This window comes from Etheostoma cragini, chromosome 20 (assembly GCF_013103735.1).
Source record: "Etheostoma cragini isolate CJK2018 chromosome 20, CSU_Ecrag_1.0, whole genome shotgun sequence".
NCBI lineage: Eukaryota > Metazoa > Chordata > Actinopteri > Perciformes > Percidae > Etheostoma > Etheostoma cragini.
Genome location: NC_048426.1, coordinates 16061830 through 16088556, shown reverse-complemented (window position 1 = coordinate 16088556; position 26727 = coordinate 16061830). Strand labels below are relative to the sequence as shown.

General features: G+C 43.2%; 1 protein-coding gene across 1 annotated transcript in view; it reads left to right on the top strand.

The window, feature by feature from the left end:
- Positions 1-25653, top strand: part of crim1 (cysteine rich transmembrane BMP regulator 1 (chordin-like)) — a 53373-nt gene extending 27720 nt beyond the window's left edge. Inside the window, exons 6-17 of the mRNA XM_034857523.1 lie at positions 6106-6348; positions 9663-9842; positions 12147-12350; positions 13201-13329; positions 14030-14183; positions 17111-17232; positions 18412-18630; positions 19714-19929; positions 21096-21317; positions 22162-22284; positions 22679-22857; positions 23280-25653. Of these exons, the coding sequence (XP_034713414.1) occupies positions 6106-6348; positions 9663-9842; positions 12147-12350; positions 13201-13329; positions 14030-14183; positions 17111-17232; positions 18412-18630; positions 19714-19929; positions 21096-21317; positions 22162-22284; positions 22679-22857; positions 23280-23474 (2186 nt within the window). The 3' untranslated portion in view covers positions 23475-25653. The remainder of the gene's footprint in view (positions 1-6105; positions 6349-9662; positions 9843-12146; positions 12351-13200; positions 13330-14029; positions 14184-17110; positions 17233-18411; positions 18631-19713; positions 19930-21095; positions 21318-22161; positions 22285-22678; positions 22858-23279) is intronic.
- Positions 25654-26727: the final 1074 nt, after the last annotated feature.

Below are 26727 nucleotides of genomic sequence, written 5' to 3'. Positions count from 1 at the left end.
TGCTTAAAAAAGAGAATCCCTTGAGTTATGTGAGAGAATACAGGTATGTGTGTTTACATCAACTCACCGTGATTGAAACATCTAAGTGAACATTTTTAATTGTCACAGAGTTTAGCTTCATCATTTCTGGTGACTGGCAGGTAGACAGGTGCAAAGTGGCGGCTTCCCCTGACTGACACTTGCAAAAAAGTACAGGACTACCACTGAATGAACTCACTGCTCCTCTGTGTAGAAAGACAGAACAGTGGCTGGCAACGTGCCATGGAAACATATTTGAGATTATTTAGTCTACAAATAACACAGCGGTTCTTCCATAACATTTAAACTCCAGCTGTGTGGATATTCTTGATCAATAAATAACACAGGAAGTGTGTTCATCAAACATTACATTGTTTAGATGTATATAATCATTTAAGTCTAGTGTTACAGTAAAAGATATACTGCTGGTCTTCTGTTTTCAAACACCCCCCGATTTGCAAATCAGACGGATGACAGTTTAAAGTCACACCAGCGAAAACTGTCAACAACATTTTTTAGCAGCTTATGAGTTTGCACTGCAACACACCCACCCTTCTGATGGCCCCTCATTAAGTAAGGATGTGTGTGTCAGTTATCTCTGCAAGTATGCATGTGCACGTGGAAAGAAATAGATATATCACCATGTGTGGGATGAGCCTGTATATGTGAGCATGTGGGTTTGTGCATGTGTCTGTGTGTGATAATTATCTTGGCCGAGATTTTCCGTTGTCTGTCACCAAGAGCTTCTTCTGTGACCAGAGGACTGTGGTTACGTTCTTATTCACTCTGTCCTGTTGGACTCCATAGAGACTGCGTCCGTCGACCCCTCGTTGTCTTTGGACACAAGCAGTTAGTGTTGGCATGCCCTACTAGTGTGTGACAGCAAACGCATCCTATAAACCGGATCCCAGGGCATTAAGTGCCACTGATCAGTCTTTACACACATAGTAGACTATGTGTCTCGATCAGTCAGAACATAGATTCTCTTCTTGAGTAAGCCTACACACGATAATGGTTTGGCCTTTCACTTTCTCTCTGACTCACTCAGTGTGCTTGTTAATTCATCCCTTTCCTGTTGCACACTGTGATCTGGTAAAACTCAACATCTTCTCTGCTTCACCACTGCTGGTGTTCAATCATCTCATGTTGCCTTGTGTTGTTTCAGTGGGATCCTGCTTCTCTGCGGTGTAACTTGGCTGCAAATGTTCAATATCGAGCAACCCACATGTCAGGGAGAGAGGATGCATAAGTGTAAGAGAGGGAGGGGGAAGGCACACGCAGGAAGATAGGAAATCACAATTCAGGCTAACCATTTTGTCAAGGTATTTTTGTCACAGGCCCTTGGTAGGGTGGTTTACATATTTCATTCATGATAAGGCCCCTAAATGTTATTTTAGACAAATTCCCCTGCTGTTACTCACTGATGGAAACAAGTAACGGAAGTCAGTGCATTTTCGAAGTGTTTAGATGATTCATATGACTGGCATCACTTAATACTAACATTTGCTAAGAAGTAGTGATAGTTAAAGCCCAGCTATGCTGAAGCAGTCAGGTTGCCTACTTACTTGTGGACTAAAACGGGGATAGAATAGAGTAAACCTTGTCCCTCAAAGGCATCTGTGAGTTCACAAGCGGTTCATCAGATGGGGAAGCAATGCCCACTATCATGCCATTGCACAAACTGACCTTGGTCCCAGAAATCTACTTGCCTACCTATGCCACCTCCATCCTGCGCCTTCTCTGCCGTTGTGAAAGGACTGTTAGTTCTGCTTGGGTACAGCCTCTTTGTGTCAGAGCTATTACTGACCGAGCCAGACCACGGATGGCAGGCAGGGGCGGGAGACGTCTGAGCCCTGTGTTTGTGTGCCGTCTGTGGGGAAGCCATGGCCCCTGTAGTACCCCGCAAGCTGCTCGTTTCCCAGTGTCTGCGTATTTGTATGTGTATGTGTGTGGGTAGGGATTTCAAAGAGGAAACAAAACTCTTGTGTGGCGATTGAGACAAAGAACTTCCCTTCAAGGCACGTTGGGATTGCTGTCAACCCACTTACTACTCATGGTCAGCCGCTGACCAAACCAGCCAGCATTAGGCTAGTGGGAAAAGCCAAGAGACACACACATGGATTTGCATCTCCTGCTCTAACCCTCAGTCAATTAACTAAATGTAGACCTAAAACCCCAGACTTAACCAAAATTTGTAATGAATAAAAGATACCCCAACTGCAAACTAAGCCAAGTCCTTTACTTCCCAAGCACATTTCATCCATCATCAGCTAATATTTTCCTGTGAAAGGCAACAAATCCATATGGCCAGCATCCATATATAACTCAACTGTCTGCTCTACAGCTTATTCAACAGCTGTCTATACCACAGGTCTCCTGTACATTTGCTATAGATGAGGGTGATCTTTTGATGAATAGTGTCTCCTGAGTGACAGTACACATGGACTAACTATTCAGTAGTTTCCCAGTGCTTTATGTTCAGTGAGCCGGTGCAGTGAATGTTCACCCTTTTCATATGCATTTTGTGCCTGATATAACAATAGACCATGCATGGTGTTGCTTTCTAAAGGCATGGACCCTTTCGGAAAAAAAAAGTCCTTTGCGCTCTCCGTCAGTGGCCTAATCTTATTGGCCATCCGACGGCAAGTAAAGGGTGTGTTTCAATGGAATGCACACATGCTATGTACACGTGCTATGTACACACACAAACACACATATATACAATATGTGCAAATGTGGACCTACATGTGGACATACTCATTACCTCACCCAAACATGCTCGTTCACAGCAGCAAGCGGTGTTACTCAGGAGACTGGGATCACATTTTTCATCTGCAAATATTTAGCCAAAGAGGGAGAGAGCAAGTCGTGCAGGCAGCAGATGCCGGCCTGCTGGCTGCTGCGTGCCTATGCCCGTCTACCTTAAGCTTTCTAACCATGATGTGAAGTTCCCACCCAGTGTTTCTTCCTGGTGACCCTGTTTGTGCCTTTTGGCCTGGACCCCCTCCCAGACCTGCTTCGCTGTCCTCACACACACTGATACACATGGCAAACTATGCTTACTTTTTCAGCTGTAACTGCTGGTGGGCACAGGGCCAGGCCCCCACAGCTTTATGTGAGCGACGGCCCTGATGCGTCCCTTTTGCGGAGCAACTTTACAAAACCTGAGGACAGGCCAGAAACCCACGGAGGGCAGCTGGACTGAGACAGCTTTGTTCTCCGCTGACTTGCCTCCAAAGTCAGTCGTTGAACAGAACTCACATTGTGCACTTTTTCCATGAGTAAACTCAGGCTGTCAACACAGTCTCCTCTGCCTAGCCGAACCGCTCTGGTTTGGGGAAAGACTGCACTCCTTGTACCCAGACTTTAAGAGAAGAAAAACCCATTTAGATAGGAGGTGTTTTACTTTCTTCAATGAGCTGCTGAGATGTCAGAAATATGCATTGTTGACAAAAGAGACCATTATGTGGTAAAGCAGCAATTTCCGTGTCCCACCTATTCCAGATCAGCGTTTGTGTGTTTGTGTGCAAATGTGCGTGCGTGTGTGCATGCGGGCGTGTGTGTGTGTGTGTGTGTGTGTTCCAGGTTGTGTATTTCATTCTTTGCTATCAAACAGTCATACAAGAGAATATGTTGCCTAATCTGCAGAGAGAATTTATCAAGCATACCAAATCAGGCCTTTTGTGTTTGTGCAAGCTGGAGTATGGCCACTATTGTCATATGAAGAGTGGTTATGTGGTTGCTGACTATCTAATTACTGCTATTTATGCTCAGAGATAGAACACAAACCGCATAGGATAAAATCCATTTGCTGCTGACTTGTATTGTCCACTCTGTCTGCCTATTGTGCTTATGAATGTGCTAGCTAGAGTAATTGGATGTGCATGGGTTGAAACCTTTTCCCTGGATGGCTATAATTCTGTTCATTTGAATGACAATGGTATGTCTGCCAGCTGCTTTTCCCAGCGCACTTTAACACCAGTCATTATCACAACTGAAAGGGTAATCAGCCTTCTCTAGGACACATACAATACAGAGAAAGTGTTTTTCAGTGCAGAACGTTGTGGAAGATCGTCCCAGGGCATTTTCAATTGCTTTAGACAGTGTGAGGTTTTCATATGCAAAACCAGTCTTCAACTGAGCAGCAGCAGACTTAATTAGACTTTTTATTAGAAGTAAAACATTCACCAATCAGCACTTCCAACTGAAGTTTATTTAACTCCAGTTTAGAAATTAGGCCAAAAACCGTTAAAAAGGTTGTAGCCTCCCTTAATTCCTGGGGTTTTCCCCCTCTTTTTCTATGACACTATTCAGCTGCTACGTTTATCAATGAGTGCTTTGTGGCAGTCCTCACTGTTCCCAAGTTGCTTGAGTAAACAGTACAGTACAGATACCTCACACTCTTACTCTATTTATCTGGAGCCAGAAAAATTCAACGTTTCCCTTATCCTCAATTTCATCTGTCAGAAATGTTACCCTCCACCCACCAAAATACAGCAGTCACAGTCATACAGACCCATGTTTATTCTAGGTCAGACATCAAATGGCTACTGAAATGTAGGCAAAGCATCAGGTCATAAAGAGCTGGAATGGTTGAGAATATATAGTACGATTCAGAGGTCCGGCTCTGGAGTTGAGGACTGGCAGAGCAGATCCATGATCAGAGGTTTGGACCCCAAACTGCTCACTGGTTCAATTTCCCCCATCTTGAGGCAAAACCCAGAAGGATCCATTTACAAGTCTTCAAATGTCAGGGATGAGGCATATCCTCTGAGAGACTCATGTTGCACCATGGAGCCAGCAGCAGTCTGGGAAGACCATCAAGAAAACTCAGCTTCTGGAAACGAGACTAAAAGTCCAAGCGCAACTTCAGCCTACATTAGTCCCTCTCCTCAAAAACCATATGCATGCAAAGATTGTCAGCTATTTGTCATAACTAACTCAAAACCCACTCCAATTTTTCTTTCTTATAAGGCAGTCATTTGTTGACACATTTTCTGCTTTAAATGTCAGTGATGACTTAAACTAAATGTACCATTACCAGGTTTTCCTCTTCCTCATCTTCCATAACCTCTGCACTAGTTAACCCTGACTTTCCGCTCTCCTTCTCAGCTGTCAAAGTGCAACAAAGTGTGTATTTACTGTGCTTTCAGCAGGGGATCTGGGAAATTACTTAGTGATTGATAATTATAGGACATGAATCTGCTCTCCCCAATCCTCTTCTGCATGCACTGTATACATTACAGTGACACTGAGAACCAAAATAAACATGTCTCTTTGGTTTGGGTAATCCAATCTTTGGAAGGTAGCTACTGTTCTCATACAATGGCTGTACAGAGGGGCGCTCCACTTTTCTTTTCCTGAACAGGCTCCAAAATACACCCCTGAGCCCCATGCCCAGATTTCTAGTACCCCTGCACCTCCTTTCCCTTTTTAACAAGGGCTATCAGAGTTATTATGTTGGCTCTGGCAAATGAAAAGACAAACACATCCTGGTATGCTAAATGAAGGGGAGATTCTAAACTGGCAAAAAGGAAAGCTCTGTGAAGGTTGGCTGCTAATAATGACTGGTTTTAAAACGTGAGGGCTGTTTGGATTGGAGGCTGGCTGGGTGGGATCAGAGGCCCGTAGACAGGATATGCAGAGAGCCTAGTCGTGTCTAGAGCGCCGCTCTCACTTCTCTGACAGGATGCTGTGAAGCTGTCACGGACCGATGTGGGGATCCGATGACAGAACACAGTGCACGGAGTTTGTGTTGGGTGACTGTGTGAACGTAGCCTTTAGAGACTGTAACACGAGTAGTGCCGTTTCAACTGACACTATGAGTAGCCCTTAAACACACATGCACACACACGTGCAATCACAGAAAAAACACTTCTGCCTTTAGGAAAAAAGTGGGGTCACTGTTAGAGCCTAGACCAGTTGAAGGTGCTATTACAGAATGTCTTACAAAGGAAGAAGAAAGATTTATAAAAATTACTGAAAATTGATGAAAAAAGATTCAAAAGCTGCGTCCCTTTTGCTACTGCATTCAACATACCCATGTGTATCTTAATGTGAACATGCGTCCATGTTTGTGTGTTTCAGAAGAGCTGAGGTGTGCCGGACTGACGTGTCCCACTCTGCAGGTGCCCTCTTGCCCCAAGGGTTCGGTCTTGACCAAGAGTTACACGCCCCCTACTGGTTGCTGCCCCTCCATACCGCCCCAGTGCACTTGCGACCTCCGTGCCTGCCGCAAGCCCCAGTGCCCAAGCGGACAACGCGCCGCGCCACTCAGCCAGGCCAGTGGCCGGCCAGGAGACTGCTGTGATGTCTTTGAATGCCAGAAAGGTAATTGCGCTAAACTGTGCACACTACACAATCTGTTTCGATTGGTCTCCCACTGGCACAGTTGGTGTGAGATTCATCGCCTTTGAGGAAGCAATTATTTTCCTTAGAGTAAGGCTTTTCTCCCTGCTGACCAAAGGTACACAGATGAAAATTAAAGTTGCTGATTGGATAATTACTGTTGGGCTGTTTATCAGGCTGGGCCGCTGCCTTCCAGGGTTAAGACCATGGTTCAAAGAAATGTTTGCAGGTGTGTGCATAAATATTTGTATTGCCTGAAGCGATCTTAAATATAATGGGTCTTTTAAAGCAGATATCTGGTCTGAAATACGCCCTCGCAAAAGATTTCTGAGAGAAAAAGACAGGAAATGCAGAGAAAGAGAGGCGACAGAAAGTAGATGTTGAGCACATCTAGATAGACCTCAGCCCTCTCTGACATGCCCCAGAGCCAGCCAGGAGAGTCAGGAAGGCAGGGAGGGGACCTGTGGTATTGGTTTGTTTACTCTGCGCTCCCAACAAATATTCGCTGTTTTACCAACAGAACAAATTCCCATTCTGGCCCCTCCACATGCATAATGAGTGCTGTGTCCCGGAATTAATGGACTTAACGAGCCCAGTGACCAGAAAAGTGCTTAGGCTACAAATTTGCTCAACAGAAGTGCAGTGTCAAAGGGTTCCTGTCTGGTCACACGTCCAAAGGGAAAAGGTTCAACAGTTCATTGATGGGAATGCTTTTTATGTGCTCCAGTCTGCCAGTGGGGAGGGTAATCGAGTCCGGCAGGCCGGCGGGGGCTGAATGGCAGACGTGGGGGCCATGGGATCAGTGTTTTGATAACAAGTGTCTGCTGCTCTTTGGGCCTGGGGCTTGATGCCTTTTGTGCTGCCCCTACCGTCCGTTAGGCCTGCATGACTGCGCCATGTCAGAAAGCTCCACAGACAGGGACAGGGACACACACTGGGCCCCCTAGTCACCTCCCCAGTCATGCATTGGTCACCAAAGCACTGGCTACTATATAGTATACATATAAAGTCTAGTCTAGTCTAGTGTTTCCTCTAATAGACCAGATTTTAACACTGCCCCCCATTGTCTCTGCATGTCAGGCTTGGATTGATTAACTTGTTTCCATTGCCCACTAGGCTGAGGGCTCATATTTAGTCAGGGTCAGTGTGTGGAGTGACAATAAATCCCACCTGTGTGTTTTGGCCTCTGTGAACGATAGACTCACTGTTGGCTGGAGAAGGGCTGTATCTGGGTGGCAGACAAAACCTGGCAGCACCATCCTGACCTGAAGTCACGTGATGTTACAGATTATCCTGTTCCGTCCTGTTTAGATGTGGCCTGCTGTTTATTAACACTTTGTCCATGTGTCCCCTGTAGTGAGCCCTGGATGCAGAGTAGGTTCAGGACTGCACATGTTCATTTGAGATTTACGTCAACGTAAAGCACAAAGGCTGAGATCCCACTTCTCAGGGGGCTCAGCTTAAATTGATTATAAAAACAACCACCAAGTGTTTAGACATGGACGAGTGGTGGTTTTCTTGACACAATTTAAAGTTGTCTAATAAACTGAGCTGATTAAGTATCACTGCCAAGTTAAATAAAATAAATGACCTTAGTAATATTCTCCGGGAAAAATGTCATGTTTACTACTGTGGTTTTGCTTCTTTTGACTGAAAACCACAAGAAGTGCCAGTGTGACAGTCCATTACAAATGATTTAGAGCGGCTAAGGGTCAATGTTTTATGGTCCATCCATCTCCACTTCCATTCCAATCCTCAATTTAGAGAAGACTGAACATCACAAAGCATGACTGGAATTTAGACCCTGTGCTGCCAGTTGTTTTAGGGATTACTATTAACAAACACTGCGGAAATCACATGTGAGCATCCCGTCATGTGACTTCCTATTGCTTCTGTGAGCGTTGATTTCGGCCAGCTAAAGTACTTATTGCATTTTCTCTGCTTGGTTTTGCTGCACGCAAAGCAGGAGTACAGGAGTACTGAGAGAGACTAGCGCTGGATGGAGCTGAAAGAATGTAACAGAAAGGAAGATAATAAAGGATCAACAAATCCCTGCTCTACTTTCAAATCAGTTGGCCCACCTGCTTTGTATTAGAGTGCAGTGCTGTTTGTCGGAAGGCATGGGGTCATCGGCGCAGACGCTATAAGTCTGCAGTCAAAGGCATACAGATGCTGCAGTAACCTCTGCCTCTCATTTATAGAAGCCGCTGGCCCCACATCTGCCTGCATCTGTGCAATGCATTAACTTGCCTAACTAGTGCAGCTACTCCTCTATAAGTCTGGAGTCTTTCTTACATAACCACATTGCCTCACTCCCCTAATGTTGGTGCGGGTTTAATAAAAAGTTGCTTTATTAAGATCTTACAATTTTGAATCACCCAAATCACTCTGGTACACGTGAATGTGTAATCTATAATCACCAATGAGATGTGATGCTGTAATATTCCTGCTCCACAAAACTAGCACCATTTATTTCAAATAATTAATTATATTAGCTTTAATTTGTAGAAATTGCAACTTTGGATTTCATTGCAGTTATTATGCATACAGACATTTATGCCACTTTAAGGGCCAATTGTTAAATGAGCAAGTCAAGGTTGTCCAGTACCTATTATGGTCTTTACTGGGCCTGTCTGTACACAAGATTGGACCTGTGCTGTAACTAAGCTCAGTTTATTCATAAAAAGAACAGGGCCAAAAGAGGTTCTAAGTGCTTGGATGCTTTTGGGAAAGGCAGGCTGGAGCATTGATTCACTCCACCTGCCACCAGCACATTGAGCCCAGATTCCGCCAAATCCTCAGACCCACTACTGTTTTCTTTTACTCGCCTCAGCAAGAGTTCAATGCCTTTTCAGCACTTGATAGATCCCTGTGAAATTCCTCCTCACAGACCTGGCTTAATTGTCTGATAAATGCCATTCCACCCCACAGGCTTGACCTCAGCCATCAGTGTCTGCCTCAGCACCATTAGGTGCAGATAAACATTTCCATCAATGGCAGAACATGAATGGATGTGTTTACGTATTTCTAATTGATTGTATACCATTGTGATTGTCTCTCTCTGATCAAGCTTGACATTTGTGATTTAAAAATTGCATTTTTTTCTATCATAGTCATGAAGACAATGTCCTTCTATTAATCTTTGCCAAATGTGATGGAAACCTGACTGAGCATTGCGCCCTATTCGTCAACTACAGATTTGCAGAGTTGTGTTAAGCATAACAGTCCCCACATGGTGTTTAGTTTAAGGTTGTCAGCAGCTGTCTGATTCTTCTTTTCCTTGTTCTTTTCCTCAGTCTCTCCCAGGTGTGTCCACAATGGGAAGGAGTTTTCCGAGGGCGAGGTGTACCGCATGGACCCCTGCTGGCTGTGTCAGTGCCGTGGAGGAATCTCCTTCTGCTCCAAGGCGGAGTGCGCTGAGCTGGAATGTGAAAACTTCTACATTCCTGAGGGCGAGTGTTGCCCTGTCTGCATAGGTACACAGCTTTACCTTAAATTTTTGTTAAAAAGTGACAACGTAATTCTTCATTACACTAGAATGGGAGATTCTGTTCTACACTTGTGCTTTTGAGAATTAAGCCATTGGTGATGTGGCACAGATTAGAAGTTCTGTGTGGCCTGCTGGCAGAGTGGAAAGCTGACAACCGGAAAAGGTAGAGCCGATATCAAAATCAAAACCCACCATGCCTGACACCTCCAATGTGACCCTACCTTAATGGTTTCCTACAGAACCAGTTTCCACAGTTGTTAACATACCTTGCATACAAGACACACACTAAAGAGCCAGCCAGGGAACATTTTCCACTGGGGAGGCGTAAGAACATAAAAACTTCTTTCAGAGTGTACGGCTTGGCTTTGTAATATCTGGTTCTGGGGCTTAATGAGGGGGGGCAATCGCAAAACACATGTGTTCAAAGCCAGGTAGGGAGCATTGATATGTGAACTTGTTAAAAAAAAAGGGGTTGCAGTGCATATGGCAACCACATTACAGTCTGCCAGAAGCCAATGGATGGAGACAGTAACCAGTTTTAACGTCTGCCCGTTTGGCTACAGTTGATTGGGTGCATAAGAGCAAGGGGAGAAGACCAAGAGCAAGACTGCATAGGGGATCATGTTAGGACAGTGTTGGAGGTACCCCTGGAATATGTAAGCATTTAGATAGATGGTATGGAATGCTTTCATCTTTTACTTATGGAAAGCTGCTCTTACTTAATGTATGGCTCACTGCGGAGAACAATGACTGGAAGGCTCTTAATCTGGATTAAGAGATGTTAAGTATTTAAAGATATGAGGTGTGATTATACTTGAAGATGTACTAATCAATATTTAACAGTAGATCAAATGACTATTTGCAATGTCAAAGGGATTAGTTGTAATAATAAACCCATAGAGAGTTATAACTTGACACAAGAATCTTTCAGTTTTGGTTTTACAGCCAATGACTTTACTGTTTTGGTTCATTCTTATCAGACAGACAAAGTTAGTGCTTAGCTAGTGAACACAGTGCATAGATATTTAGCAGATATTTTAGTCAGAAATTGGTTAAGACCAATAACAGCTAAAAGGAAAGTAAATATTGGATGAAATTTATAAATGAATAATAGGTCAATTATGTGTATGCAGCCTGTCCCGAGTGGCCAAAAGATGAATGAATACAGGTTTCATTTTTACACTAAAAACTTGACAACCTCATCTTAGAATTGGAGACAAAATATTTTTAACAGGAAGCAAATGGAAAGATTCGATCATGTTGTATTATGGGACGTGTAGACTTCAGGTTTTTTGGAGCTCGACCAGTACTGGTGACAAAGGAATCACAATACTGTTTATTGGGGTCTGCCATATTACTTTCTGCCATTCTTTTTTCAAATCTTTCTCTCATAAGTCCCCCAGTTACATGAAAGCGAAGTGCTAAACTCCTGAAGGGACCCATTTCATTATTAGGGTCATTGTACAGCAATAAAGAAAAATAGATCCTGTTCAGGTAGTTCACAGCCAGATGGATGGAACCGCAGTTGCCAAAACTCAGCTGGGATCAGATAGGACACACTGGATCCCTGTGCACAAAACACAGCAACCTTTCTCCCTCTGACACACATCCAGTTAGCCACACTAAACACATAAACAGAAATATGAACACACTTTTGTTTTATACAAACACACAGAGAAAAGGCTGAGATTACCTTCTAACCTGCCTTATTACATATAAACAGTGTAACAAAACAATTAAAACGGTTTATAGTAAATGAAAATAGACTCCCAGGACTGGGCTCAGGCATCATACATACCCTCCAGCTGAGCAGAATGGCTTTTAAATTGTCCCAAACTTTATGGTTCCTACTTGAGACTACATGCAACAGATCTAAAATTCACTGTGGACACTGTGGGGATCAGTTATGAATGTAATCACCCTTGCTGTTTTTCAAATGATCAAATCTCTCTCAGGACAACACAGCGATACTCTAAAATTCATCCGTCTCGTTTCAATTTAAATCCCTACATATGTTATTGTAAAGCCATGTTCCCACTCCCTACTTATAAAATGTAGATAAGTCATCCAAATTCAACAGTTCTTGGTGACAAGCCAGTTTCCATATCTTGTTAGCTCCCTCATGGAGTATACTGCTTCCTTCGGCTATGCTCTCACTCTGTCTCATGTTCATCCAATTACAGTAGAGGATGTACCAAACTATACATGTGACCGCTGACAAATGGATCAAAGATTTACCTCTTCTCTCGCTCCATTCCTTCACCCACAATGTGTATTTCTTTCCTCTCAGATGTGGAGTTATTGTCAATGGATAGCACTAAGGCCAGTTGCTGGGTGAATAATAAGCTGCGGGGCCATGAGGAGCAGTGGAAAGAGGACGATTGCACCTTCTGCCAGTGTGTGGATGGAGAACCACACTGCACAGCCATGGCCTGCAAACAGAGCTGCCAATACCCTGTCAAGATCCCCGGAGAGTGCTGTCCCTTCTGTGAAGGTATAGAGAGCTGTGTTGGTCTTTTGTATACGTACATCATATCTAAGGTATAGCTCCACATCTATAATAGGTTCACATTAGCCCACATACCACATGTCGGAGGCTCCTGTGGCCCCAAAGCTTTGCTACAGAGGACATGTCGGCATGGGCTCATTAAAGGGGAGGCCACGGAGCATTCTTTAAGCTGCAGGGTTCTTTGTGTTCCTTTATTACCCATGCCCACCAAAATGAGACCCACCTGTGTGTGTGTGTGTGTGTGTACGGCTGTGACCGTGCTAGAAACGCAGGAGCCTGCACAATTGAATTGGATCCCTTTTTTGTGAGTGTAATTAGTTACAGCTCGTTGGGCTGCTCCCCCCACTGAACGTGGCAAGAGACGTTTGACGGGAATAGCTATGGTGCTTGTCTGTTCCAAACTGTCCTCATCCTTTCTTGTGGCTCCACAATAAAGCTGGCTCTGATTCTGATTCTGTCTAACGTCAGCATAGGAGACACTCGTATTGTCTTCACTGGTAGTGCCAGAGCTGAAACATGCTTTTTAGACAAATGTAATGTATTAATGGGAGACAGTTCAACACAATAAGACAGAGAGGCATAATCCCCCTTACAGTGCCACCCTGCTGTAATTGCTCTACATTTATCTGTAATTACTGTTTACTCCAAAATAAGAGCAGTGTAAATAGGTAGCTATTACAGCTGGCACAAAAACCATTGAACACCTGAGGGCATACTAGCACATTTATATAAAAAACAGAAAGAAATGTATTGAAGAAATCACAGTTTGTTCTTTGTCGTATACTGTTGCTCTCATGCAAAGTACTTACCCTCCATCATCTCTTTTGTTCTCCAGAGCCTTCTTACGAAACAGTTAGCCCCATGCTATGCCCTCCTCTGGTAAACTGCTCCTTGTCAGGGAATGACTGCCTCTACGGCTTCCAACAGGACAGAAATGGATGTCTGCTCTGCCAGTGTCTCAATAGTAAGTTCACTTTTCTCACTTTACGTTAAATTTAAAGGGTTACAAATTAAGGGACTGACTTGCAGAAGCATGAACATGATACATTTCTTCTGACGTGCTGCCGGGTGGCATTAGTTCAGTCCGTGGGGAGTTAGGTTGGGAGCTGGAGGGTCGCCAGTTCAAGTCCCAGTATAGACCAAAGTACAGAGTGTGGATTGGTAGCTGGAGAGATGCCAATTCACCTCCTGGGCATTGTTAGGTGCTCTTGAGCAAGGCACTCTAACCCCCCCAACCACTCAGTGTGCTAATCCAGCACTGGCAGCCCACTCACTCTGACATCTCTCCATCTGTGCATGAATAGAGCATGTGTGTGTGTGTTTCAGACCTGTGTGTAGTGATTTCTAACAACGGAGCGTAAATTGTAATTTCCAGGCTAGGGATCAATAAATAGTTTAAATTAAACAAATTCCTGCATTAAAATGCACACTGTATTCAGGTGTTTGCCCATGCTGATGTCAAAACAATCTGGAAACCACTGTGTTTTGACAAAAAAAAAGACATGTTCACATTCATGACCGCTTATTTTTGTACATGGCAACGGTCTTTGAAAGTTTCTCTGTCACAAGAATGTTCCTGTGAGCTGCACCAAAGCAACTCATGCCTTTGCCTTTGATGGATTGCTGTGCCCATGATCAGAATACCTCTGCCTCAACTCTTTCAGACGACTCCTGCCCTGACCTGGGAAAATACTGTTCACTGCAATGCCCAATGGGCTACAAGAAGGATGATTTTGGCTGTGATGTGTGTGAGTGCAGCATACCCGTGCAGAGGTGCCGACCTTTGGCCTGCACTAAGACCTGCCCATATGGATATGTGTAAGTATGCCCAGTAACACTGTGCAGTAGCACATGCTCATAAGCTCATGAAACCTAAGTTGATAGTTTGGAAATACTGTTATATTGATGAGAGACTGAGTTTTTTTTAATGGAAAATGTTTGCGTCCTAAAATCTGTGTTTAAAGGGGTTTAGTTTTCATAAATTCCATTAAAGTTTTTATCCCAGTCACCTCCTGTATTTAAACTGGTATGGTTGAAGAAGGAGTTTAAATTATCAAGTGATGCCCTAAGGCAAGTTGCTGCTTAGTCCTGGTAAAAAGGGAAGTCAAACAGGCTATTGCAACGGTAGTTTGGCATCCAAGATCAAAGGGCCTACCTTGGTGGACAATCCTAGGTCTTTAAATCTGTGTTTGTGCATGTTTGTGTGTGAGTAATAACTCAGCTCCCTGCAATTCCTCACCTCCTAATCCCATTTAACCCAATCAAACATCTGGAAGTGCGCTCTACCCGGACGCTCGGTCCCCAGGCACCACTCACTTTCATAAATCATCGTTCCGTTGCAATACAACGATCAGAAACACACCAGGACAAAAGCAGCCTTTATGAAACTTATACAGTTGGGATTCTTTCGGGTATCTCAACCGTGCTCTGTGAAGCCACGGCTCAAGATAGGCCCGATATGTCTGCGCCGTATACCAGAGGAGAGGAGAGATGATGAGGGGGACCCTGTGGGGAAATGAAAGAGCAGGAAGTCCTGGCTTTATCCTTCATAAGAGATGTTTAGATCTAGCCTCAGAAGTCTGAAATCCTCTGCGAGCTTGCCAGCCATAGAATGCAGATCTGTCTCCTCACACAGGACTTCTGCATGCAGCCACCACAGACAAACAAAAAGCACAAAAGATCTATGTATTCATACTGGCTGTATTGATGAAATCCTGTGAGTACTGTAATGTACATATCCAAAACTGAAGGCACAGGCCTCCAAAGCATGATGACTGTAAACTATGTACATCATGTACTATGTACAAACTATGTAACTATGTGCTGCACATTTCTCTCTTGTGTAAACACTCGAGATGAAGGACATTCTTAGTGCAGTTCTTGCAACTGAAGCTAAGTTTTCCGTCCTTCATATCTCAAAATCATCACTTTGGCATAAATGGCATTCTTCTGGCCACCACAGTTGCTGCACACTGGAAATTCTGCCGAGCCAGCAGTTCCAGGACCCCAGGGCCCTCAGTGCCTCCCCGAGCCCCTCTATCCTCCTGGAGCCCAAAGCGCTGCTTAGAATTCCACACACCATCTTCAAACAAAGCCTTTCTCTAAGGTTGCAGCACTCTCTGTCTCTGTATTTGTACAGTGAGGCACTGGCCAAGTGTTGTTTCAACAGCTCTTATTGCTGTTTCAGCATAGACAGAGTCTTCTGTTTGCCGAGCATGTGATGCTGTGTCCTCTTAATAGGACGCAGCACCGTCCATTAGGGCTGCACAATTAATCACAATTTAATTGAAATCGCAATATAAACTAGTGCAATATCCAAATTGCAGGGGGGTGCAGTATTTGTCAAAGGGCAAATATCTGTCAAACCATTCTAAAATAAAGTATCGTGGTACTGCAGAGACTTCCTGGCCTACAAATTGTGTCCTACAGACTAAAGAATTTTTTATTTTATTTTTAGTACAGATTGTCGCAAAAAATAACACTTCAACCATTTTATTACCATAATATATATTTTTCAATGAAAATGAGAATAACGATACAAAAATGATGATTCCATCCAATATCGTAAATCATATCACAATCGCAATATCAGTGAAAATAATCTCAATTAGATATTTTCTTAATATCGTGCAGCCCTGAGCCATGGACGGTAACGTGGCTTTTTTTTATTTATGCTTCCCTGGCAGATAAAGATTAATGGAGTTATTAACTGGGTCTAATGAGGCCACTTCTTCATAAAATGGGTATTATCACTTAATATTATCACACACACTGCAGGCGAGACTCAAGAGAGTCTCCCTGAGTGAGAGAGGTTGAATGAGACAGGGAGGGATAGAGAGGATGTCTAGAATGAGGGATGACTAGTTACAGGTCTCTCCTTCATCTGGGTATTTGACAATTTATCAAGCTGCAGTTTATCCATGTTTTATTAGACAGATAATTAGATCCTACTGGCTTATTTACACCCTCTGCATCTTCTGCACTTCTTGCTGTTCCTGTGTCTTTGTATGTGAGGATACCCTTTTCATGTTGCTTTGCTCTGACAACTGGACTGGGATAATGTGCAAACTACAGGGCTGTCACGTGTTGGCTTGTTATTTTGCCTTTTTCAAAGGCGGCTAATATAGACAGGGGAAAGCTGGCCCAGATGATGATGATACCAGACTTGAGCATCAGTATTTTACTCAGTCACACCATGTTGCCCCATCACCTCTTTACATCCTGGAGATGTCTTCAACGTGAAGCCATTTTTAAACTAGCGGTTTGGCATCTTTATGCCTCCATGCTGGTGATAGCCGTGGCCGAGGCTGAAGTGATTTGATTTTGGAGGGTAAAGTTTTGCTGTGACAGGGAAAGAAGGAGAGATTGTGACCATATCTCACATTTGGTCAGATACTGAATTGTAAAATCCTCTGCGCTGCTGGTTGGAAGATGTGTCAAGCATCCCCGTGTTAGAATGTATAGCTTTTTTGCAATAACATGCATATTTGAAGCATTGCCTATTTGCACTTTGCATTCTATCCTGGTCATCTGGTGGTCCACCACAAGCTCATAGGTTTTTGTTGATATTAAGGTCATTGTTAAAGCTTGTACTCTGTACTCTCCTGTAAAAAAAAAAAAAAAAAATTCTAAGTGAAGACAGCATGTTTCTCACTAGAAATTATTCACTGGAATACATTCCATTTCCCCAAAAAATACACTTTTTATATGTGTGCTTCATCATGTGCATGTTTGTTGCCTTGCAGGAGAAACAAGCATGGCTGTGAGATGTGTCGCTGTGTCAAGTGTCCTCCCTTCACCTGTGGCAAGCACTGCAGCGACGGCTATCGGCAGAACAGAAAGGGCTGCTCCATCTGCATGTGTAAAGGCAAGTGACAATGTTTCTGATAGTTAGGGGATGATTTGCTGATGCTTTCACAAGATAGTGGGATTGATTCAGTCCTCAGAGCATGAACCGTGTTGATTATAGCGAGATCTTGATCTTCCCTCTACCACACATTTCCTACATCAAGTTACTTCCTGATACATAACTACAGTTCCACCACAAGGTCTTAGTTTTAAGCAGTGTAAAGGGTAGCGGGTGGAAGGAGATAGGAAAGCTCTGTCCGCTGAGTTGAAATTCTGCCATAAGCTGCAGATTTGATTTCCTTTAACCTTCTGCTGCTCTACTGTGGAGACTTTTATGTACGCTTGTTTTAATTATTGTTGGGTGTTTAGTTTTATCCAGGGGCTGTGTGTACGCAACTCAAATTAGATTCCCTCAACCCCTAAGTTTAAAGCAAGTATGCAGATGCCATATTTATGCTGCACCACATTTTATGTGATGTGTTTATTTTGCCAATAAAGCATAGTATTATAAATATTTCAGCTTCAAATATGCTTGGTGGTTTTCCTGTATGGTGAGGTGATCAGTGCAGCTGGATCCTCATCTCCACAAACAGGGACACACATAGACCTAAACCTAAAACTTGTGGACTTTTAAAATATTCTGGGATAGGAAACCTTTTTGGGAAATATGTTTTTCTGTGTGTGTTGTTTTTAAGTATTTAAATAAAAGAGAAGAGACAAGAAACATCTGCCTGAACTCTGCTACACCGTACAGTCCACTGTGTTTGTTCCGGATCCCACTGAATCCCTACGAACTTAAGAGCCATGCTGAGTTTAACACATGCTGGGGCCCAGTTACAGGCAAGACAAGTTTTTAGTTGACTAGAATTGTGGGAGATTAATTAAGCTTTCTTTGTGGCTGGATTATAAATGGATTATTGTAACATAATTACGCAATAAAGGAAGATATTCCCGACTGTTGTATGTTCCACTATATGGAACCATTACCACTTAGCACCCTCTAATGAAATTGGACCTAAAACAATAATACTGGCCCATTTTACTGCCAATCATAAAAGTACTTAATGAAATGTTCAGAGTGAATTTACAGGGTCTCTTGACAAAACAGACTGTATGGCTTTTTGAAGTTTTGGAGAACAACTCCACCAGTCCTCAACCATCCCAGTAATGTCTGTGCCTTTAATCCTTGCGTATCTAGAAAGCGGCCATGTCCCAAGCACCACTCCCCCGGCCCCGATGCCCAGCTATTGCCTCACCTCCAATGGACACCGATATGAGGAAGGTGACGGCTGGCACGACGGTTGTCGTGACTGCTACTGCCACTCGGGAAGGGAGATGTGTGTGCTCATTTCCTGCCCCGTACCCAGATGTTCTCACCCAGTTGTAAGACCTGACCAGTGTTGTCCTACATGTGAGGGTATGTCAAACTTTATCGTTTTATATTTTATCCAATTTTAAAGAATAATACCAGTTTTAAAGTATATCCAGGTTTAACGGACAATTCATAGTTATTATAGTCTCACATGGCCAGAACTTCCTCCACAGCGCTGTGAAGGAGGGTATGGCTAGTGCTTTATGCTTTTGGTTTATTGACATTTCTTTAAACTAATCACAATCGGCATGGGTGGTGCTAAGCGCCGGACAGAGCCACAGTTGCGCGGCAAAATTGTCTAGATACTGTAGCTAGCTGCCTGGATTTACCCTGCAGAGGTCTAAGGAGCAGTTAACCATAGTCGTCATAAATCCTCATAGTTTCATCACGAGTTATATATGTACATACACATATATATATATACACACACACAATGTAGTTTTGGGTCCGGCAAGATGGTGAAATTGCTCTGAGGAAGACACATCACACAGTCAGATGGCTTTAAAAAAAAAAAAAAAGACAAGACACAATAACTGGACCCAAATTCTGGAAATACACAGTATAGAATCCCCTAACAGCTGAATCAACGGAGAGTATTGAGCCTCTAGCTAGCATTCAAGCTTTTTAGATTTGCAGGCCACTGAAACTCTCAAACACACAGTCTCTGTCAATTTCTCTAAAAAGGGAAGGCACACTGATCCACACCCACACTTTCTTTTTTTAATCCACGACCTTCTAACTCTTGCGGGGTATTTATGGAGGAGTGACTCAGTTGGCTGTTCAAATATTTAGGAGTGAAAGAATGTCTACAACTTCTAGAAGCTATACAAACTTTGCAGTCAGGGGACAACAGGCTAACTCTTTGCAGATGTCTGATCCTTTACTGGACAGAAAGATGTTTTCAACTAAACTAGAGTGAAAACACAACTTGGACACAACCCTAAGCTGCCTGAGGCTTCTTTTTTAATGGCTAGTGGTCTCCCATGCATCTTTATTCCAGTAACCTATGACTCTGTTACACTCTCAATATGGTTGCTTCACTTCATTGTGCACCAGTTACTGTTTGTGAATTTGATATCACACACGTGACTGTTTCCTCTCTTCTTCTCTCTCCTCAATCTACTCTAGATGAGTCAGGCAGCGGTCTGCCAGAGGGGATGGATATGGTGGTGTGCAGAGCACCTGGGGGGGAATTCTATGTGGAGGGGGAGACCTGGAACCTGGACGAGTGCACAAGGTGCACCTGCAGGAAGGGACGTGTCCTGTGCGACACTGAAGTTTGTCCACCGGCTCTCTGCCAAACACCAATCAGAAACAAGAACACCTGTTGCCACGTATGCCCAGGTAACAGAAAAAAAAGGCTTGAGGAAAGCGGGGGTTATTTCAGAGAAAATTCAGCATGGGTCACAGCAAGTTGGGGTAGTGGCTAGGGCAGTATAAATCTGTTTTGGATGTGCTATCAGCATGTGGTTTTGGAAGGTCTTGCATGTTGCACTCTGTAAGGGGTTTTATGTCAGGCACACAGACTCATAAAGAAACCAGCCAAGACCGGTTGGATTTACATAGGGATCCTCCAGGCAGGCAGGCAGCAGCACATGTGAACTACTTTCACCCAGCGGCCCACACTGGAGGTTCATCAAACTCCCTTATAGCTGGAAGGGCAAGAATGTACCAAATTTGACTGAATCTGTGCTATTCCTACTTTTTCATGGGAAAAGACTTTTGCCACAAATGTCTAAGCGAATGCAAAACCACAAGAATATTTTTATTTACAACTGTACCCAAACATGCAAGCCTCTTCTCATACACTTAGAATCAACATATCCCAAGCACTTCCAAGCATGAGGCCCACAAATCAGCAATGCATGACTGTGCCCTGCGCTTGAGAGCTGCTGCTCCTCGAGAATGCCATCCCGCCTTATCGCTGCATCTCCCTTCACAGAAGCAGATTGTCCGAGGCTAGCCTTTGATATATGTATGGGTCTGGTCACCAGGAATGTGGGAATAATACACATCTCACTGACAGGCCCAATGATGTGTACAGTAGGGTAGTGCAGTGTGTACATGCTAACTAAAGTCTTTGGTTATGAGAAGGCCATATATCTCAGGGCCGCAGGGCCTGATGAGAAGGAAAGATAAGGCCTTCGTCTGAGCTGACATCTGCCATATGGAGACACTTGTGTTTAACATACAGTACAGTAAAGCATCTTATCTTGAACGTAACCCTAAAGGCCCAATAACTTCAGTGGATTGAGATGTTTTACAGCTGGGTTAAATGCAGGAGTCACACAGAAGCCGGCCTCTCCGTATAGTTATATATAATTTAGACAAAATTACGTTATTCCTTTGAAATTGGCAATTCTCAACAAGCTTAACTTGAGCTATAACCTTACTTTGCCAAATCATATTATTAAGCAAGGAAACAGGCTGGGACATAACTTAGCCCCATGTCTTACCTTTACATGTGTATCTTCATTATTAACCCTATTTATGCCTCTGTGCAACGACAGAGGAGACACTAAGCCCCTTGCTGCCAGTGAACAACAGCCAGCAGGAGTACTGCATAACCAGCGATGGAGACGTGCTACTGGCTGGAGACTCCTGGAAGGCCAACGCCTGCACCAGCTGCACCTGCAACAACGGCACCATTCAGTGTTTCTCTCAGCGCTGTCCGGCTGCCAACTGCAGGGTTCCCGTCTTACGCAAGGGCCAGTGCTGCCCACACTGTCTCGGTGAGTATTTAGGTGTGTCTCATTAAAGAGAAAGCTGCATTTACACAGTAAGCATATGTGCCAAAGATGCCGCTTTGAATATTTTTATTACACTAAAAATATACACAACTTTGAGTTTATACATTCTAAATGTGGTTTGTGTTGCATACTAAAATGTGGTTTACGTAACACTTCCCCAAAGTGAGAACAAGAGCTGTCAAAGTTTTGCACAACTACCATCCTTATAATAAGTGGTACCACTGGAACAGGGCACAGCCTGTTGTTGGGAAAGTTATAATTCATAATGCTGCCTGTTAAAAAAAAGAGGGCGTAGCTGAGGGAATGCCGGTTTCCAGACTGAATGTGTATGTATTTGTTCGTTAGACACAGCCACTCTGGCGCTACATGGGAAAATACCATCATTCGCAACAACATTCCACGTGACATACACACACGGTCCACTCGGAGCAAAAACATTCCTCAAGCATCCGCACATTCACACGTGTTTCCTGTCCCCGGCTGAATCGGCCCGCAACACTCTCTCTGTGGCAGCACAGGAAGGCAAAACTCCATGTCAGCTTTTCCTATAGAGGAAAACCTCAGCATAGACTACCATTGTTCACCCTGATATATAGCCGTTTTCTGGCCTTTGTTTTTGTTATTTAGCCTGAGGAAAACAGCTTTTTATGTAATGCCTTTACAAAGCGGTGCAGTGGAAGTTAAGGGGACAGTTCCCATAAACGCGGCTTATCAACTGAGACACCAGGGAGTTCAAACACTAACTCACAGTTGGAAATGTTTATGTCTGGAATGTTTTGCATTACACCAGCGACATTTGTAATGGATCTTACTCCTGTTTAAACAGAAATTACAACGTCGGTGCCAGTGATAGTGTCTACCAACGCCCCCAAGACAATGGTCCCTATTACAGTGGAGAGTGCACTGGGGATGACCACAGTCACTGTACCACCCATCATTGCTGAGACAGGTACCTGTTCTCCACACACACTCCTCTCCCTATTCCCTGTGCACTGTTTAGTGGTAACCCCATCCTATTTATGGGCATCATTGTATGCACTCTTCCTGCCAATCCCTGCAAATGTTTGTACTAATACAGGGTTTGGGATGCATTGATAAAATAAAAAAATTCTACTTACTTATGCTGAACTAAAACAATATTGACGAATGGACTCTGGTCAAGCATGAACTCTCTTGTGACACCTAAAGTTGATTTTCTAAGCGTTTAGTACTGAGCTGGGATTTCTGCCAATAACAAAGAAATAAGTTGGTTTCAATTAAGATTGGTAAATAGGATGGGCACGGTAATGAAATATCTAATATTTAATCGAATATCTAATATCGACGTTGTCTGTGTCCCACAGATGAGCCAAGTTTGCGTGAGAATTACCCCAGCCAAACAGAGATGGCCGCCATCTACCAATCAGCAGCCTGGATCCTGGCAGGTCTCCTGCTGGCTATCGTCATCGTTCTCGTCGTGGCATTACTCATCAACAAGAAAAAGAAGTGGGTGCAGATGTCCTGCTACAGCGCACCAAAGAAGGTGAGAAGTTAATCTGTAAATCATTGGAATCACCTCGTTGTTTTGAGGGCTTAAAATGACAGTGTGGACATTGTTAATCTGTGGATGGGTCACAGGGAGTTTTCCTTGATCTTCCAGATTCTGCTACAACCAGTGCTAAAACTGTCACGACATCAGGATTAATGTGGTTTCCCCTTGTGCGGCAAGGGGAAACATATACTGTTTTAACTTGAACAAGGTCATGTCCATCATAAGGTCTACAACTCTACCGCGAAATGAGATAGTGGTGTCAGAATATCTGACTTTGTCAGAGAGTATTCTCAGAAGCCATCTTGTGCAAGCTGACATAAATTAGCAAGCTTTCCTCACCTACTAGCCATCGTGACCTGAATTATGGCTTCAATCTAACAAGGGATTATGTTCTTTTTCCTTTCCCTGCTCAGACTGTGATGCTAAAGAAGCACGTAAACAAGAACTCAGTGGTCTACATGGAGCCCTCCAAGGAGAACAAATTTCAGAATGTGAAGAATGACTGCGGCATCATCCATTTCTCTCCAGAAATGAACTCCACCTGCGCAGACAAGATGACCATCCCAAGGGCCAAGCTGAGCATGGGCAACGACTGGACAAAGCGCTAACAAATAAACAAAACAAAAGACACACACACACACACACACACACACACACACACACACACACAGCCGATCAGAGCTGTCCGGCACCTCCCACTCTGTCTTATTGTTCCATGGTTTATATTTATATATCCATGGTGATTCGTGCAACAGCGCACACACCCAGCTTGGGTGCCACCGCCTTGTTCCCACCCTTCTGTCTTTGTGAAACTGAGGATGCTCTACAAGAGACAAAGCAAGTGACCTCCGTTTCTTTTAATATATTTCCATATTGTTCTGTGTTTGGATCTCTGTGGTGGAGTGAGACGCTGGGAGGTGGATGTACGGGTGGACATATAAAGGACACAGCCACTCCAGGCTCTGCTTCAAAACAGAGAAGGAGACAGCCAGAGAGGCTCCTTGGTCAGAATCAGACTTTGACTGTGAACATTGTAATATTATTGCCTCCTTTTGAAACTGGAACTTTAAGGCAACAGAAGCATAAAAAGCTTTAGGACAGGGATTTGGGCTGTAGTTAAAAAGAGGTGTTGAGGTCGCTGCGCCCCTCTGAGTTCAGCGGTGCTTCGTGGACATAACTGTTTTCATCAGCAAGGAGGCCAAAGGAACTGATAATCCAATTGGATCAAATTGGGTTCAGCAGCCAAAATCATAAGTCAACAGGCTTTGTATAGACCCCCAGATCAAACCCCCTGCTTTAGAATGTGTGCTTTCCATCTTAGTTTTTTTTTATATTTCTACAGTATTTGTACTAGTAGTGTAGTGTTGTTTCTTGGCCATATCTCGTTTTTATTATCTGTGTCTTTTTGGGGCACGATTCACACAATCCTGCAATCAAGTTCAGTAAGGGCCGCTTCCCAAAAAAACAGCCTAGTTTCTACCTTCACATGACCTGAGTCATACCATTCAGAAAACTTTGACAACAAACAGTAATTCTACCAACTTGAACGTAATATAAGGACTCAAGTTGTACTTTGTCATTACAAAAATTGCAAGTTCAAGTAGAGTGATGTTCATTCAGGAGGAATGTCCTTTTATCAACTGCAGGGTGGTGCCAGATGCTTTATCTGGACCTACTGTATATGGAATGCCTTTGATACCATGCCTCACTTAATAACTTCATTCACAACTGTGTGTGAGAGTGTGTGTGTGTGTGCCTGTGTCTATGTGTGTGTGTGTGTGTGTGTGTGTATAGCTACTTTTCACACTGAATGTTAGCGATAGTATTGATTTGTTTTAAAGCCTTAATTCTATAGCCTTAATGCATAATGTTTTCATTGACTAACTGTATTTGCCCATATCATGGAAAAACAGTAATATACTGTATTCAGTCAATGTTAAGATGAACAGATGTTCATTGTTGTACTGATGCTTCTCATTAACTCTTAATTTACAAGTGAATTATGTGATGTGGAAGAGTGTAAGGGGAGCTTGCTAGTAACTGTACCTAATGGTACACATTACAGAGCATGTCAAAGAGACAAAGCACTTTTCTTTGGAGCCAGTGTTTTGTTTTTTTCCCAGAAAGCTCCCTGCAGGATTCTTGTAGGGATAAAGTCCCTAATCAGGGATTTGATAGGCATATTAAGCCCACGGAGATGTTAAACCACTCAAGTGAACACGCTCTTGCAGCTAGAGGCGATCTGATCAGTACGGGGGGTAGGGGAGGGGAGATAGAATCTGAGAAGCATTACAAAACAAACTGGGGTTTCATAAGAAAATGTTTTGGATCAGTGTTCTCAATCCATTGCCAATTTCTCAATACAAAGACCTTTCTGATGCCAAAATTGGTTGGACACCAATTCATATTGAAGTGTTTTAGTAGCTCAGTAGATATGTGTCTGTTTGAATCATGACCATGTGCTTTAAAATGAAGAGGCGACTGTAAAGGCGTACGCAATTCTTTGTTCTTCTATGTGTAAAAAAAGTAGTTTAAATTAGTAGGACAGAAGAGTACCTTATTTATTTTTTCACATAGCTTTATTTATTAATACTATAGTTTGAGATTTGTTTTTCGTTGAACTTTTGGTAGCCAAAGCTGCTGTACATTGTAGACTATTTACCATTTCTATCTGCTATATTCTATACAACCTTATTTATTTCACTGTTGAAAAACCTGTAAATATGTTTCCTAGATGATGAACTGTAACATTTACACTTATTCTGAAAAATAAATGTGTGAACCAAAGTGGCCCGCAGAGATGGTACTGATAATTGACAACCTGCATATTGAGAATAACCTCATAACCTAATGCTTATCCTTATTGTAACTTATTGTACTTATAGATCCAGTTATTGCTCAGATAAGACAGGAGTTGGGAACATTTGTGGTGTTGTAAAAAGTCAAATTTCACTGCTTTGGAGTAGTCCGAAGGCTTTGTGCTAGAGTGTTGGCATAGGCCGGTATGAGATTCTGACAGTATGACAACCTTCAGCAAAGATATCACTGTATCACGGTATTGCTACGACAGCTATAAATGTAGCGGTTTCAAATGGCTGGGTAAAAAGTACTTTTTCTATTGAACACAATGTATTTTAATTTAAAACACACTGCACACTGGCAGGAAGAGGGATTTCTCAACTGCACTTTTTGTTCTTGTACTAAAGGAAACAGCTCATACCTTTAGAACGGTATGACAGAAAAATTGTAGTGGTTTTGAAACTGACATTTCCAGAACCACGGTATACCTTGAAACCAGTAACCGGCCCATGTCTACTCCAGTGTTTGATATATCCATGCCTGGGAAACTGATCCTTATGTTGACTTCATTGATCCTTCCGGAGAAGCTGTCTCACCTTGAAGTTTATGAGCAAGCTTTGACGGACAAGTCAAAACAGCACAGCCTGCACTGAGGATTATCGAGATTTCCAGCATGCCTGGCCTGCGTGTATTTGTGTTCTTGTGTTTTTATTTTTAGCCTATTGGATAGATGAGGTCTACTTTGTTTCTCTAGCACACAAATCTCAGAAGACCCCCCCCTCAGAAACAATCTACTAAACACATCTGCAAGTGCTACTGAAACAAGAGAACGAGGACAAGCTATCAGATTTAAAGCAACGAAGAGAAGACAAAGTCCCATTTGGAGCAGAATTCCAGGACCAGATGTGCATGAGCCCACAAATCTGCTAGTGAAGTTAAAAACCACTAACAGATACCATCTTGAATGACATCACTGCAGTTTAGGGAAGTGTTCCTCCAACCGAGTTTGAGTCTGCAAACGGCTGTGTTGTACTCACACGTACAATTAAAACGGACAAAATC